The 17960-nt window shown below is 39.4% G+C and overlaps 1 protein-coding gene across 11 annotated transcripts in view; it reads right to left on the minus strand.

Moving 5' to 3' along the window:
• GRIP1 (glutamate receptor interacting protein 1) overlaps window positions 1-17960 on the minus strand; it is a 718500-nt gene that overhangs the window by 59150 nt on the left and 641390 nt on the right. For all 11 annotated transcript variants that reach the window (XM_066369047.1, XM_066369049.1, XM_066369051.1 and 8 more), the window contains one exon: window positions 12410-12490. In XM_066369047.1, the coding sequence (XP_066225144.1) occupies window positions 12410-12490 (81 nt within the window). The remainder of the gene's footprint in view (window positions 1-12409; window positions 12491-17960) is intronic.

Below are 17960 nucleotides of genomic sequence, written 5' to 3' on the forward strand. Positions count from 1 at the left end.
GAGATGGCCCTCATGCCATGATAGTCTATGGAAGCAAACCAAAATCTAAGCCTTTATTTATTTTATTATTATGATTTTTTTCTTCTTTTCCAAGTGAGAGGAGGGGAAATAGAGAGTCAGACTGTGGTATGCACCCCGACTGGGATCCACCTGGCAACCCCCTTCTGGGGCTGATGCTCTGCCCATCTGAGGCCATGCTTGCAACTGAGCTATTTTTAGCACCTGAGGTGGGGGTTCCACAGAGCCATCCTCAGTGCCTGGGGCCCATGCACTGGAACCAATTGAGCCATGGCTATGGGAGGGGAAGAGAGAGAGAGAGAGAGAAGGGTTAGGGGGAGGGTTGGAGAAGCAGATGGTCACCTGTCTTGTGTGCTGTGACTGGGAATTGAACTTGGGACATCCACATGCTGGACTGATGCTCTACCACTGAGCCAACCGGCCAGAGCCAAAATCTAAGCCTTTGAATGCCCAAGGTTATGAAATCAAAACAAAGACAACCAATTATAGACAACTAACCCTCCCCTGGCTCTTCAGGATGGAGCATTCCTAACCTCTTCTGGTTCGGCATGCCTGGTTTGAATCTAATTTTGCTCAACTAAACTCTTAAAAAATTTAATATGACTCAGTTTATCTTTTAACATGGCTCTCTTGCATCCTAGGCATCCTCACACCCTGAATCCAACTCCCCCTTTCTTGGCTTTACTTTCTCTTGGTGGCACACATTCTTCAGCAGCTTCCTGAGGAAGAGTGCAGGGGAGCAGTTTTTGAGATCTGACATAGTTAAAAATGTCTTTTTCTACTTTGACATTTGGTTGACAGCTTTGCTCCATAGAGAATTCTAGGTTGGAAATCCATCAGAATTTTGAAGACATTCTTCCTTCATTGCTTTCCTTTTTACTTTAATTTATTTTATTTATATTTTGGTTATGATGCTTTTATTTTTATTTTTTGAGCTCTTTTTTACTTTAAATGATTTAAAATTTTTTCAATTACAGCTGACATTCAATACTATATTAGTTTCAAGTGTACAACCCAGTGATCAGATATTATATAACCTGCTAAGCAATAACCCCAATAAATCTGACACCCATCTGACACCACACATAATTGTTATACACTACTGACTATATTCCCTATGCTGTTCTCTACATCCTGCTGACTATTCTGTAACTACCAATTTGTACCTTTTAATCTCTTCACCTTTTTTACCCATCCCCACAACTCTCTTCCCACCCAGAAACCATCAAAATGTTCTCTATTTCCGAGTCTTCTGTTCTGCTTGTTTATTTTGTTGTTGTTTTTTTTAAAATACATTCTGTCCAGTGTAGGTATTGCTACTCTCGTTCTTTTGTTTGTTTTCATTTTCATGAAATATCTTTTCGATCGTTTTACTTTCAGTATGTGTCTTGATCTGAAGTGACTTTCTTGTTAATGGAATATTGTTTTGTTATCCATTTAGCCCTCATATACCTTTTTTTATATATACAGAGACAGAGAGAGAGTCAGAGAGAGGGATAGATAGGGACAGACAGATAGAAATGGAGAGAGATGAGAAGCATCAATCATTAGTTTTCCGTTGCGACACCTTAGTTGTTCATTGATTGCTTTCTCATATGTGCCTTGACCCAGGAGGCTACAGTAGACCAAGTAACCCCTTGCTCAAGCCAGTGACCTTGGGTCCAAGCTGGTGAGCTTTACTCAAACCAGATGAGCCCGTGCTCAAGCTAGCGATCTCGGGGTCTCGAACCTGGGTCCTCTGCGTCCCAGTCCGATGCTCTATCCACTGTGCTACCACCTGGTCAGGCCCCATATATCTTTTGATTGGAACATTTAACCCATTTGCATTTAAAGTAATTGTTGATAGGTATGTATTTATTGGCATTTTATTATCCATTATTTTGATCTTCTTTTTTATTTGTGAGTGAGATAGAGAGAGTTAGAGACAGAGAGGGACAGAAAGGGACAGACAAACAAGAAGGGAAAGAGATGAGAAGCATCAACTCGTAGTTGTGGCACTTTAGTTGTTCATTGATTTTTTTCTCATACGTGACTTGACCAGGGAGCTCCATCCGAGCTGGTGACTCCTTCCTTGCTCAAGCCAGTGACCTTTGGACTCAAGCCAGTCACCACAGGGTCATGTCTATGATCCCATGCTCAAGCCGGAAACCCTGCACTCAAGATGGTGAGCCCAGACTGAGGCTGGTGACCTTGGGATTTCAAATCTGGGTCCTCAGCATCCAACGTTAATGCTCTCTATTCACTGTATCACTGCCTGGTCAAGCTCCTCTTCTTCTTAAAAGAAAACCCTTTAACATTTCATTTAATACTGGTTTGGTAGTGATGAATTCCTTTAGCTTTTTCATGTGTGGGAAGCTCTTTATCTGTCCTTCAGTTCTAAATGAGAGCTTTGCAGGGTAATCTTGGTTGTTGGTCCTTATTTTTCATCACGTTGAATATTTCTTGCCAATTCTTTATGGCCTGCAAGGTTTCTGTTGAGAAATCAATGGACAGTCTTATGGGAGTTTCAGGTAGGTAACTAACTGCTTTTCTCTTGCTGCTTTTAAGATTCTCTCTTTCTCCCAGGAAGAAATACAAATGGCCAACAGATATATGAAAAGATGCTCATCTTCTTTAGCTATTAGAGAAATGCAAATCAAAACGGCAATGAGATACCACCTCACACCTGTTCGATTAGCTGTTATTAGCAAGTCAGGTAACAGCAAATGTTGGAGAGGCTGTGGTGAAAAAGGAACCCTCATACACTGTTGGTGGGAATGTAAAGTAGTACAACCATTATGGAAGAAAGTATGGTGGTTCCTCAAAAAACTGAAAATAGAACTACCTTATGACCCAGCAATCCCTCTACTGGGTATATATCCCAAAAACTCAGAAACATTGATACGTAAAGACACATGCAGCCCCATGTTTATTGCAGCATTGTTCACAGTGGCCTGGACATGGAAACAACCAAAAAGCCCATCAATAGATGACTGGATAAAGAAGATGTGGCACATATACACTATGGAATACTACTCAGCCATAAGAAATGATGACATCAGAACATTTACAGCAAAATGGTGGGATCTTGATAACATGATACGAAGCGAAATAAGTAAATCAGAAAAAAACAGGAACTGTATTATTCCATACGTAGGTGGGACATAATAGTGAAACTAAGAGACATTTATAAGAGTGTGGTGGTTACGGGGGGGGAGGGGGGAATGGGAGAGGGATAGGGGGTGGGGAGGGGCACAAAGAAAACAAGATAGAAGGTGACAGAGGACAATCTGACTTTGGGTGGTGGGTATGCAACATAATTGAACGACAAGATAACCTGGACTTGTTATCTTTGAATATATGTATCCTGATTTATTGATGTCACCCCATTAAAAAAATAAAATTATATATAAAAAAAAAAAAAAAAAAAAAAAAAAAAAAAAAGATTCTCTCTTTGTCCTTGACCTTTGTCATTTTACTTATGATATGCCTTGATGTGGGCTCCTTTGAGTTCATGTTGGGGGACTCTCATCTCCACAATGGAATGTTGGCATGCTTGAAGTTATCCCAGAAGCACCTTATACCACCCTAATTTATTTATTATTTTTACTTATTTTATTTTATTTTTTATGACAGAGCCATAGAGAGAGCCAGAGAGAGGGACAGATAGGGACAGACAGATAGGAAGGGAGAGAGATGAGAAGCATCAATTCTTCTTTGCAGCTCCTTAGTTGTTCAGTGATTGCTTTCTCATATGCGCCTTGACTGGGGGCTACAGCAGAGCAAGTGACCCCTTGCTCAAGCCAGCAACCTTGGGCTCAACCCAGCAACCTTGGACTTCAAACCAGTAACCTTTGGGCTCAAGCCAGTGACCATGGGGTCATGTCTATGATGCCATGTGCAAGCCAGTGACCCCTGTGCTCAAGGTGGTGAGCCTGCGCTCAAACCAGATGAGCCCGCGCTCAATCTGACAACCTTGAGGTTTCAGACCTGGGTTCTCTGTGTCCCAGTCTGATGCTCTATTCCCTGCACCACTGCCAGGTCAGGCTATACTAATTTGTTTTAGATTCTTTTTTCTTTTTGGTGTTCTGATTGGGTGTTTTCTACTTCCTTATCTTCTAAATCTCTGATTTGAACGTCTGCTTAATCAACTCCCCTGTTGATTCCCTGTAATGTATTTTTCCTTTCAGTTAGTGTGTTCTTCTATTGCTTTCTAACTTATGGAGTTGCTGTTGAGAAGTCTGATGCCATTCTGATTATTTGACTATTATTTGTATCGTGATACATTGTATAAAAATGTCTTCCTACCTTCTGCCACTAGAAGCCTATAGGATTACTTGCCTTTGTGTCTTAGTGTTTTTAAATCTCATGTTGATAAGCCTTGATGTGGGTCTATTTTTATCTATGACTCATGAAATCATCAATTTGGAAACTTATATCCATTAATTCTAGGACATTTTATATAATTATTTGATGCCTTACTTTCCTCTTTCTTTCTGTAATGGTTATTATTTGAATATTGTGTTATTTGGATTCATCCTATGTAATTCCCATTTATTCTAGATTCTTCATTTTTGTTCTAATTTCTGGAAATTTTCCTCAAACACTTTCTAATATTTCATTGACTTTTTTTTTCATATTGCTTATTTATTTATTTATTTTAATTTATTGTGTTTACATAGATTCAAGTGTCTCACCGAGTACATCCCCCCGCACCCCATGTTTCCCTCAACTTCCCCTTGTCCCCCTCCCCCCCCCCCCACGCCCTCCTCCCTTCCTTCCAGGATTTAATTTCCTGCTCTCTATAATGCTGTGTTCTGTATCAATATATATAATTTCACCAATCTCTTTCCCTTCTCTGATCCCATCTTCTTGTCCCCTTTCCCTCTGTCCGCTTTCCCTCTGGTCCCTTTGATCCCTCCTCTGCCTCTATTCTGTTCCTCAGTTCACATTGTTCATTGGAGTCCTCAAATGACTGAGGTCATATGATATTATTCTTTCTCTGCCTGGCTATTTCACTTAGCATGATAGTTTCCAGGTCCCTCCATGTTGTCGCAAAAGGTAAGATTTTTTTCTTCCTCACAGCCGCATAGTATTCCATTGTATGTATGTACCACAGCTTTTTAATCCACTCATCCACTGATGGACCTTGGGCTGTTTCCAGATTTGGCTAGTGTGAACAATGCTGCAATAAACATGGGGGTGCATTTCTTCTTTTGAATCAATGATTTGGTGTTCTTAGGATATATTTCTAAAAGTGGGATGGCTGGGTCAAAAGGCAATTCGATTTTTAATTTTTTAAGGAATCTCCATACTGGTTTCCACAGTGGCTGCACCAGTCTGCATTCCCACCAGCAGTGCAGGAGGGTTCCCTTTTCTCCACATCCTCGCCAGCATTTATTCTGTGTTGTTTTGTTGATGAGTACCATTCTGACTTGTGTGAGGTGATATCTCATTGTGATTTTAATTTGCATTTCTCTAATGATTAGTGATGTTGAACATTTTTTCATATGCCTATTGGCTCATTGAATTTTTTTTATTTCTGTCATATTATTAAGTTTCAAAAGCTCTTTATCCTCTTCTATATGTTATTTTGCAACAGTAATCATTTTCTTCCTTCCATGGAGATAATATCTTGTGTTGCTAATGATGTTAGTGATAGTTTTTTTTTCTTTCTTTCTTAAATTTTCTTCTTCCTGTGTGTGCTGTTTCTCTGCTTTTCTCTTTTGTTTTTGGTGGTAGTCTTGCGTATAGATTCTTTTCTCAAGTGTCTGTTTTTCTCTTAGCTCTCTGTTCATAACAGAGTGGGGGCTAAAAAGCTTAAAGCTAGGTGCATCTGAGTGGGGCCCGTGGACATTCATCTTCATTGTATAGTTCAGGCCAGGCTGTTTCTTTTGGGTCAGATGGCTCTGATTCTTTCTCTCATTTGGAGGGTATTAAGCCTTGCTACCTGGCTTCTTTGATTTTATGGGTGGGGTGTGGTAAGAGGGGTAAGAAGACTAGCAGCCTCAACATTTAGTACATAAACTTCCACCTACTCTGAACCCTGGCTGGGTAGCTCAGTTGGTTAGAGTGTCCTCCTGATATGCCAAGGTTGTGGGGTCAATCCCAGTCAGGGCATATCCAAGAATTGACCAAAGAATGAATGAATGAGGAGAACAACAAAGTGACGTTTCGCTCTTTGCCTCCTCTCTTTCTCTAAAACCAATTATAAAAAACAAAACAAAACAAAACAAATCCTTCCTATTTAAAAACAAAACAATCCTTTCACTTAGTCTGTTTTTAGAGTAGCCCTGCCACAATCAGCTGTTCTGTCCCTAATCAGACACCCTCTCTGTCATGCTTCCCAGAGGATAAAACCAGGCTTCTGCCAGGGACGAAAGAAGTGCCTGGCTGTGCTGTGGGAGACTAATTCATTCTTAATAGACTTCCAACCAGTCCTCCTGTTTTGGCTTTATCATCACTTTCAGTTCAAAAAGACCCTGATTTCACCAACTCTTGGGCCTGTTGGGAGTTTAGGATACAAATCAGGTTCATTGTCAGCTTTCCCTTTTGCTTCTTTAAATTCGTCTTCCTCTGTCTTCCTTGTCATTTCCAAATTTCACTGTTGTCCATTTTCCTTTTCTTCTCTGTATGGTTTTTTTTTCCTTTTGAGAAATCTATACTGTCATTTTATAATGGGGAATGAAGTGGGAGCAGAACTAAATTGCGTTCAAGCTATCATCTTTGACTGATGAAGTTTTAAAATTACTATTTATTCCTTACTATCATAAACTGTGTGAACATGGATTATTTTCCTTTTAAATAGTTGTTGGAAGAGGTAAAAATGATAGTATCTATCCTTTTCCATTACTTATTTATTTTAAAAAACTTTGTATTAGAAGATAGGTGAAATCTACTGAATTTGAAGTGGATTGAATGTGAATCTACAAAGTATTCCAGGAACATTCTATAATATCTAGTCATTCATAGAACTTCCTCTGCTTGTCAAAGTACTTTGCTCAAAGGGACGGATACGTGTCCAAATGAAATTGGAGTATCTCTCTCTCTCTCTCTCTCTCTCTCTCTCTCTCTCACACACACACACACAAATGATCATTCCATTTTATCTTAATTGCAATCATATACATTACTTGACAAGTAGAAAAAGTTCTTTAATTTGTAGTGAAGCAGTGAGTAGAGCTTTTATTATAAAGTTGGCAAAAACCTTGAACCATTCTCTTCTAAGTATGTTTAAGAATTTAGGGGAAAATGACAGATTTGTAGTGCTTGTCATGAAGACTGCTAATGATTTTATATAAAAAAGCAAGCCTTTGTTCTTGCAAATAATCCAGCCACAACTTAAAAAGAAAAGCTGACAAATTAACTGCACTCACAAAATGCTGGCTTTTGCTTTTCTAATATAGGACCTGGGAAGTTTCATCAATCAGACAGAGATGGGGATGAGCGGTAATGTGTCAGTAAAGCCAATGTCAAGGCAGACAGATGGATTTGAATCCCTATTTAGCCTTTATAGCTCTGGGTCTTTGAGCAGGTTATCCAGCTGAGCCTTAGTTTCCTCTACGTAAATGGGCGTAGATGTCACAGGGCCACTTTGAGAATTAAATGAGAAGAGAAATAAATTGCTTAGAGCCATGCTTGGTACAAAGTCAAGACAAATTCATCTAATAAAACCAAAAAAAAATGTCTATATCAAAAGGACTTTACTGACAGCTGCACATGGCATGCGGGATTCTTTGATTTGAAAGGCAGGTGGGCAGCATTTTCTGGCTTCTGATTGGGTGAAGGGTTAGAACTTTAAGATGCTACCTCCAGTCAAAACTGAATCCTCCTGCTAGCTCAGGGGTCGGGAACCTATGGCTCGCAAGCCAGATGTGGCTCTTTTGATGGCTGCATCTGGCTCACAGACAAATCTTTAATAAAAAAAAACAATAACATTAAAAATATAAAAAATTCTCATGTATTACAATCCATTCATTTCCTACTGCTCATGTTCATGGTTGTGGGTAGCTGGAGCCAATCACAGCTGTCTTCCAGGACAACACCAAATTTTTATTGGATAATGTGTAACGTACATGGGTCGTTGTATGGCTCTCATGGAATTACATTTTAAAATATGTGGCGTTCATGGCTCTCTTAGCCAAAAAGGTTCCTGACCCCTGTGCTAGCTCATTCTATTTTACTTGTTATGATACACTACTTCATATTATAGCAATAGCATCAATCAAAGTAATGCCTTGTGCTAATGTGCTATGAATGTCTCATTAAAAACTTAAGAAAATTAGTCTAAAACTGTTCATCACATCCAAATTCAGAAGGATTCATTTCTCAGTCAACTGGGTATGAAGAGTGAGCATTAAGCTAAACGTGAAAGGCTCTGATGGTGTCGTTCAGAGATAGAGGCTCATTTCTTGCCACTGAGAATTTTCACAAGGTGACGAAGACAAAAGAGTTTGTATGAAGCTAGTGAGAAACAGCAACAAAACCCTGCAGTACCTGGGTTTCACTGCTGTACTTGTGCATGTGTGAGAAAAGGGTCCCTTGATTTCCTACTTCGGCAAAGTTGCAGTTGGCACTAACTTTGGCGGGGTAGAGCCCTGAGTTAAATATTTCACAAGGCTCTATGTGTAAAATAAATAATGATCATCATAATGACTAACATCTGATAAGATTATAGTTATATATAAATATAAATAAATATATATAGTTATGTAGGGTGTTTTAGGCACTTAACATATACTAACTCTTTTAATCCTCTCAACCATACTACAAAGAAAGCAGTAAATACATTTTATAGACAGGGAAACTGGAAACAGAGAGATGAAGAGAGTCAGGGAATGGGACAGTCTGGACTCTGAGTCCTTACTCTTAATCATTGTCCAAGTCAATGATTCTTCCATTCACACAAGTGCCTTTGCACAAACATCTACATCCATCATCATCTTCAGAGGCTCATTTCCTAGAGGGCACAGTGGTTAGTGGAGGGTGGTTTATAATAGACTCCTTATTCATTTACTCAACGAATATGAATCCAACAAACACCTTGTATGTGCCAGGAGCTGTGCTGGGCCTCAGGAGTTCAATACTTCATAACGATGAAAATGGATTCTAGCTTTTTTTTTTCCTTTTAGCCAACGCTGCTTTCTCAATGGGCAATACAGGAGCATTTTCCACAGGGAGACACAGACTCAGTACAGCGATGATTAGGTCTATAATGGAACTATAGCTCTGGAAGGGCAGACAAGCATGTGTGACAAGCTTACATATCATTTCTCCATGCAGGAATAGTACCGCACTTCTTGTAGCTTCCGTGAATAACTTCAGCTTATGGCTGGCTAAAATTCGGGCCTCACTTGTGGGGGGTGGCTTGAGGTAGTTTCCATTATTGGTATTAAAATCAGTTTTAGAAGTAATAGTTAGTGCATATGTAACACCATCATATAGAATCATTTTAAATGGTTCTTCATGTGAATAAAATATTTTGTTGTTGTGGGTACATGGTTACACCTTAAACAAAATGAACATAAGCATATCAACTTAAAAAAAAGCAATATACTACAGGATTTGTTTTTAAATGATTACTCTCCTTTATAGTTAAATTATATTTTGTGTCAATCAATTTTAAGAATAAATCTATTGGCCTAACCAAGGGTGGAGCAGTGAATACAGCGTCAGCTTGGGATGCAGAGGACCCAAGTTCGAAACCCTGAGGTTGCCAGCTTGAACGTGGGCTCATCTGGCTTGAGCACCAGCTCACCAGCTCGAGTGCAGGGTCACTGGCTTGAGCATGGGATCACAGACATGGTCGCTGGCTTGAGCAAGGGGTCACTAGCTCAGCTGGAGTGCCCCGGTCCAGGCACATATGAGGAAGCAATCAATGAACAACTAAGGTGCCAAAATGAAGAATTGATGCTTCTCATCTCTCTCCCTTCCTGTCTGTCTGTCTCTGTCCCTCTCACTCTTTCTCTTCTGTCTCTCTTTTCTAGCTAAAAAAAAATAATAAATAAAAGCTAAGAACTGTATGATTTTACACATAGGTGAGATATAAAACTGAGACTCATGAACATAGATAAAATGAAAGTGGTTATCAGGGGTAAGGGGATGTGAGATGGGGGATTGGTGGGGGGAAGGGTATAAAGAGGGATAAATATAAGATGGTGGAAAATGATTTGACTTTGGGTGATGGGTATACAATGTAATCAAGAGTTCAAATGCTATAGAAATGTTTACCTGAAATCTGTGTACTGTTATGGATCAATGTTATCTTGTTAAAGTTAATTTTCTAAATAAAATTTAAAAACAAAAAGAAATCTATTGTATAAAAAAGACCTTTTCCCTAATGAAAATTTGGGAATTAAGTTACTGTGTGTCAAAATGTGTAGCAATAAAAATTTCAGAAGAGGTGTCTTCAGCATACACAATAGCAGTAAGAGATTTAAGGTAGGAACTAGATTATCCAAAACAGCACAGGGCCTAAGCACAGTGGGAATTCCAAATGTGTTTATTTAATGAAGGCAAAAGGGAGGAAGAATGTGCAGCCAGTTGTGAGTTATGCACTACACAACTCCAAGAGGTACCACTTTCACAGTCAATTCTGATGAAATAAATGAATAGAATGGAATACATAGAATAAGTGAGAGTAGCCTTAAAGTTACATGGCAGTCACAGAAGCTATCTTGAGCTCCAAATATTTTTAGAGTAGTAAGTTCTGATGAGCTCTCTCCTAATTTCAGTAACCATAGCTGTTGACCAAATAATGGCATACCATCTTTGTTTCATCACGAACAAACTGAAAGGCTAAGTGACCCAATTAAAGACATAAATGACTTTACTAGCACCTAGCATAGGGCTGGAGTCTTCAAAATCTCATTTCCTTTTTCTACTTAACTGTGTAGAGATGCATCAGACAATCAGCCCTCTTTTCCTCCCAGTAAATTACACTGAGGTTTGGGGTGGGGGGTACCAGCTCTCATACATATGGCTTCTTCTTCTTAACACTTATTTTGTACTGTAGTTTCATGGGTTTTGGTGTTGTATTAATGTGTGATTTCTTAGTTATAAATAAGTTGTATTTTCAGTGTTAAATTTGTATGGTCCATGTTGAATCGGACAGCCCCCATTTCATACTGCGCAGTTGAGATCTCTGCATTCTTGCTGTAACCATTGCCATGAATGCTAGGCAGCAGAGCGTGGGGAGGTGTTTCAGGGAGCCTCATCAGACTTTGCTGAAGGGAGCACCCCTCGATCACAGGCCTTGCCTCTTTGTTTCCTTTGGTCCTTAGATGTTAATCATTGCTTCATTTTCTGGGGGTGGGGGCATTTATGGATAAACTTAGTTTATGGATATTAAAAGCACAAAAACTTCAATTTCTATTCTATAAAACTCCATTAAAACTAAAAATTTTAAAGTGTTTTTTTTTTTTTTTTTTTTTTTTTTTTTACCAAAGCAGTTATAAATCTAGCACCCAATGAAAGGAGGGGATTAAACATATTTATATGTTTTGCTTTTCTTTTTTATTTGGTTACCTAGATACCTTTTGCCACGAAGTAAGGACATTGTTTTAGTCTTGAAAAAAAAAAAATTTTAAATGCACAGTGGCCAGATGGGAAAATGGTTTTAAAAGTAAATTTGATCCATAATATATTGACATGTAGAGGACCTACAAGCATGCATATGCTAATCTAATTATTCATGGAGGGTGGTGAAAGCCACATTTACTGAGTACTTACTTATTACTTACCAGAGACTATACTAAAATAAGCCTATATTTTGGAGGTATCATTTCTATTTTACAGATAAAATACATAAGGTTAGAGAACATTCAGGTAACTTGCCCCGTCCACACAGTTTTTACGTGCTAAAGGTGTGATTGGCTCCACATTTTATATCATCACATAGAAATTTATCAATGTCACTTAAGACATTTGCACACCTATAAACCGCCTGACAATACCATTTTCCAATGCATTTTTTTCAATACCACATTTTAAAAGAAATCACTTCTTGACCTGGCCAGTTGGCTCAGTGGTAGAGTATTGGCCTGGTGTATGGATGTCCTGGGTTGATTCCCGGCCAGGGCACACAGGAGAAGCGCCCATCTGCTTCTCCACCCCTCCCCCTCTCCTTCCTCTCTGTCTCTCTCTTCCCCTCCAGCAGCCAAGGCTCCATTGGAACAAAGTTGGCCCGAGCGCTGAGGATGGCTCTGTGGCCTCTGCCTTAGGCGCTAGAATGGCTCCAGTTGCAACAGAGCAACAGCCCAGATGGGCAGAGCATCGCCCCCTGGTGGATATGCCAGGTGGATCCCGGTTGGGCGCATGCGGGTGTCTGTCTCTCTGCTTCCCTACACATCTCACTTCAGAAAAATACAATAAATAAATAAATCAATAAATAAATGAAATCACTTCTACTTACAACTTATGGTTATTCCCAGTTCCACACTATGCTTCTTTGGGAGCTTTACATGAAATGTTCCGCTGCTTGGGATGACAGACTCTGTAATTTCAAAACAAAAGAGAGTGTGTTTATAGAAGACCAGGAAGAATGGAGCACCCATTTATGAAAATGCATCAGGAAAACTTGGATTGTGATCATCAGTAGTTAAAGCTGTAGAACTGAAGTAAGGTGAATGCCTGTGAAATCCTGGCAAAACGAAGCTCCTGGTGAAGAACACATGTGCTATCCATGGCCACTGTGCATAACTCCTGGCAACGCAGTTCACTGTTTCGTAAGTGTCATTTGGGGGACATGTGCATCAGATTTACCTGGGATGCAAGATAAAAATACAGATTCTCGAGTCATCCCAGATCCCCTATAGATCAGAATCTTTGACGATGAAGCCTAGAAATTGGCATTTTAAACACGTTCTTCAGGTGATTCTTAGGTATATGAAGTTTAAGAACCACAAGTTTGGTTATATTCCACCCCCCCCATTCCAACCATCTTTTTCTAGAGTTCACTATTCAGCAATTCTTTTTCTTAACCCTTATTTGAAGGCAGTAGGGAGAATAGATTTTAGGAATGATTTTAATTTGGTTCGATGCTTATAGATTTGGGAGGAGAGGGGCGAGAGTTGCCTTAATTTGTAATGTAACCAGTGAAAAGTACATTTAAAGAGGTAGACGCGGAAGCAGTATTGGAAACATTTCACAACCAGAATGGTCCTGCTTATCACCAGTCAGACTGGATGTTGACCACAGGTAGGAACAAGGGGCCCAGAAGGCCCCAACAGCGTAGAGGATGACCCTTTAGATTCTGGGTCACAGGGCGCCCCAGAAAGTAGGTCTCAGAGAGGTGTAGGAGGAAAGGCGTCCCTGGAACAGGGCAAAGGTGTTCTTTACTTTCTTATATCAGGGGCTGCAAGTATCATAAATATTTACTTCCAAAATATTTTTCAATCTCATCCTGTCCCTTCCTCTTTTCCCTGAGTCCTCTCCAGTCCCTATTCTCATAATAGAAGAAGGCTAATTGCCACCTTCTTCCCACCTCTAAAGTGACAGGTTAAGATTTGCAATGAGCATGCAGACTGGGGGTGGGCAGAGAGCACATTTGGAAGTGGCCACAATTTCCCCAGTAGCCAGTGTGTGGAGAGAAGGGAGACAGAAACAAGTGCAGATGAGGAGAGAGCAGGAGGTAAGAGAGAACCTGTACTTAGCTGGCCAGTCTTTGGTGTCTGGTTCCAGCACTTCCTGGGGCTGCCTCCTCAAGGGTTGTGAAACACCTGTGTGCTTCCAGTAAATGCCTCTTTTCCATCCAAACTAGCTGGAGTGCATTTCTGTTGCTTGCAACTAAAAGATCTCTGATGAACACAGTAATACAGCAGAGAAAACAGGATGGAGCTAAACAGAAAGGCCCATACAAGTGTTCACGGGTGTAACAGGAATGCATTATTTCATTACTCAGATAAACCATGCATGTTCCTAAGTAAATGCATAACAAATGGCTTCCCTGTTTATGGAACTCATTTCGTGCATGTTTTAGTGCTGTTTCAAGAAAAAGTTCTCTGTGAAAGGGGAGGGGAGCCTATTCTATGCTTTTATACGTATACAGGAGGTCCTCGGGTTACAACAGTCTCAACATATGACATTTCGAGTTTATGACACTCATTCCCATAAAACTTTAAAAAATCGATATGTGAGTGTTTTAGCTTATGCCATTAGCATCACACTGACAGACTACATGCGCGAACTAGTTTGGTTGTGCGGCAGAAGAATACGCGGTATTTTTCTGTGGCTAAGTTGTGTTTTTATGTTCTAGATTATGATTTTACAACTGTGTTAGGATAGGTAAGTGACTTAGGCTAGGGTGTGTTTTGACTTACACCAACATTTAGGTTATGTCACTGTAGTAGGAATGGAACTGTGTCATAACCTGAGGACCCCCTGTATATGTATCCACATAAGTATAAAACATCCTGCCCATGATACTGGGCTTATACAAGTGAGGTCTTTGAACCATAAGGGCTGGGAAACCTGATCTGGAATAGTTACTATAGCTACATTTTGCTTTTATAAATGTTTAATGCAGGGAAGAAAACTTGCCCAAGATTAAAATTGTTAATGACATTGGAAGAGATATTATCACTTCTTAGGAAACAGTAATGGATCATTTTTGACTACATAAGACTCGAAATATTCATAATGATAAACAATATCAACAAATAAATCTCTTTGATCAAACTGTGTCTTTATTTTAATCTTTTATGCCAACATGATTTATTTTGTATTTGGTATATTTTCTTTCTTTACAATTATTTGGAGGTTAAAGCAAAAGCACATTTAATTTAGGGCTTTTTCAAAGAAAGACCAGTAAAAAGAAAAAACAGTCCATATTTGGAAAAACAATAGGTTTAAAATAAGTGAATGCAATGTTTACTATCTTAGACTCCCATATGATTATTTTGTGCTTCCCTGGTTTTGCTTTATCTCTGTTAATACTATAATTAAAAACACATTTGGGCAAACAAAGACTTCCTTCTCTCCAACTGGTCTGCATTTTCTGCCCGAAGCAGTCATTGTTGGCACAGTAAGATAACTACCACATCATAAGTAGTCAAACTGGACACCCATGTGAGATTTGTAAACATTAAGGATTCTAAGGGGGATAAATGCAAATGTTCACCTCACATTCACTCAGAACAGAGCAAGGGCACTAGTAATGATGGCAAACAGCATTTGATACGATTTTCTCTAGTTGTCTTTCTAGAACAAAGCTATAGCTTTTCCAACAAAATAACTTCACAGTTAAAGTAGAAACTTCAAGTACTCATGATATCGTACACTGACATTTAAAAAAATAATGTTTTAAATTTTACTTATTGGATAGAGGCAGGGAGAGAGACAGGAACATCAAGCTGCTTCTGTATGTGCCCTGACCAGGGATCAAACCCACAACCCTGTCATTTTGGGACAACACTCTTAACTGATTGAGATAACTGGCCAGGGCCTATATTAGCATTTTAAAAGATGGTATTGAAAAGTACAAAATGTAAATTGTGCCTAGTATGATTATAGCTTTGTAAAATTATATACATGGTAAAAGATGATAAAGTAATGTAAAATCAATTCCATTAATGTTATTGAAATGTTTGTAGAGTAGCACTTGGATAGATTTAAACAAAGTATACTCACAGTCAAGCTTCTTAACCACTCTCTATGTCATTTAAGCTGTTATAAAATAAAGATAGCTCATCTTCAAGACCTGGTAGTTTGGGAATTGATATCTGGGTATAATATATTTATATTTATAGTAGGAAGAATTTTCAAAGTAAATGGCTTACACCGGACTATTTGGAGTGAATCCAGAAGGACAGGGAAATCTTGAAGTAACTCATGTCCAGAGATTTCCTACCAAATATTCCAAGTTCTCTAATGGCATCTTGGGGAGTTGAAGAGAATAAAATAAAGGTTTAGAATAGCTAATGGGGAAATAAGTGAGGAAACCAACCAGACTCATGTAAAAACATTTGCAAGCTGGGTGATGAGCCAAGCAGGGTCCAGAAGCTCTAAGTTCATAGCAGTGTCAGTCTGTATGGTCAAGTAGTCTTTTGTTAAGGGATCTCAGTTGCCAGAGAATAAGAGTGGAGACAGTCGATTAAATCGAGCCAGATATTAAGATTGAGAGTTCTATCAGTTAGATTCCATTAATTGGTAAGGACTGACCAGAGTGTTATACATATTGAGGAGTCTGATGCTGTGTCTGAACTCAGCAGGAGGATTCTGGCATCAATTAGTGATGTCTGCTATGAGCAAGGGAGAAGGAATAATAGGAGGGGAGTGTTTTTTTTTCCTGGTCCTCTTTTGCATCATTACTCTACATCAATAATTGAGTGCAGGGGGAAATGACCTAGGTCCCTTTTTCTTGTCCCTTATAGAAGCACGCTTGGAACAATGTGGGTTTAATAGACATAGTTTCATTTTTTTTAGGAGCTTACACCTTAGATATTAAAGCATTTAATCAACAAATACATAAAATATACATATGTATAATATTAAGTATGGATTAAACAATGAACAAATATTGAGGATATTCATAAAATAAAAAAGCATTTATAGTGCAAGTAAATACTTAGATACTGCTTATGAAGAAAGTCAAATTGTGCTAGTCATTCCACTACTGGATGGAGCACAGTGAGTGAACACTGTTTGGTGTGCTACAGTGCACATGACAGCTACCTCCCCCCAACACAGAATCAGTAGGACATGATTCAGAAATCCAGCTCTTTCGTGCTGGAAACTCTACCCTCTTTTTGAAGAGGCAGTGTAATATGATATGGAAAAGACAGGTGCAATTCAACAAACCTGGGATCCACTATTCACTTTGCTGTATGACCTTGAGTTTCCCCACTCGAACCCCAGTTTCCCTATTTATAAGTAAATGGAGTTACTGGACTGTGAGTCCTTTCATGTTCTGTGATTGTGGGAAAGACATTCTGAGGCCACTAGACAGCCTTCTTTGAAAACCATTCCCTTCCTGCCATCTGACTGATCCTTATAGGATCCTTCTACAGGATTCTTGCTTGGCCACAGCTAACTAAAGGGGAGGATACCAAACATAAGTTGGGCCAATTAGATTGTTTTCCTTGGGAATTAGAAATCAAACCTGGCTCCTGCTAGCTGAATACTTTAGTAAAGATTAAATAGTCATGTACGATTAAGTCAGAGAAAGCTCGTACAGAGACAAATGGAGCAGATGAGCAGAAGCAAGCAGCACCGTGAGACCAGGAACCCTAGAGATACAGTGGGTATGAACTCAATTCTTCATATAAATTGAATTCCTGATAAGAGTCCATCAGGAGAGTCAACTAAACATTATTCATTTATTCATTCATTCAAGCATTCACCAACTACTGAGAGCCTCCTGTATCCCAAGTACTATTTTGGAGTACATTCATGCATAAAAGGCAAAAAGTCCCTGACATCATTAATTTCTCTACTGGAGAAGACAAGACCAAAGTCAAATGTACCTCATAACATCAAAGCTTGAAAATGGCTAAGAACCATAAACCTGGGCAAGGACACAGAGTGACAGACGGTTAGGAAAGGCTTCTCTGCGCAAGTGACATTTGAGCAAATACTTAAATGAAGTGAGCAAGCCATTGAACATGTTTGAGAAGAGCTGCCTAGTAAGAGAAAACCCCAACCGCAGGGATTCTTTGATGGGGTCATTCTTGGCATGACAAGAGCAGCTAGTGAGTAAACACTGTTCGGTGTGCTACAGTGCACACGACAGCCACCTCCCTCCAACACAGTAGGACATGATTCAGGTCCTCTATCCAAGTCCTGCCGTTCTTCTGAGAGATTTCACTGAGTGGATAGTCCTTCCCTCACACTGCACTTCCAATTCCCAGACCGCTGGTTGAATATTCGCTTCCTCTCCACTCTACTTCAGCACTCACTGTCCTTGCTTGACCTTTCCTGAAATCCTAAACTCTCATACATCACTTGGACCTCAATATCTTAGCCAT

The sequence above is a fragment of the Saccopteryx leptura genome, chromosome 2 (assembly GCF_036850995.1).
Source record: "Saccopteryx leptura isolate mSacLep1 chromosome 2, mSacLep1_pri_phased_curated, whole genome shotgun sequence".
NCBI lineage: Eukaryota > Metazoa > Chordata > Mammalia > Chiroptera > Emballonuridae > Saccopteryx > Saccopteryx leptura.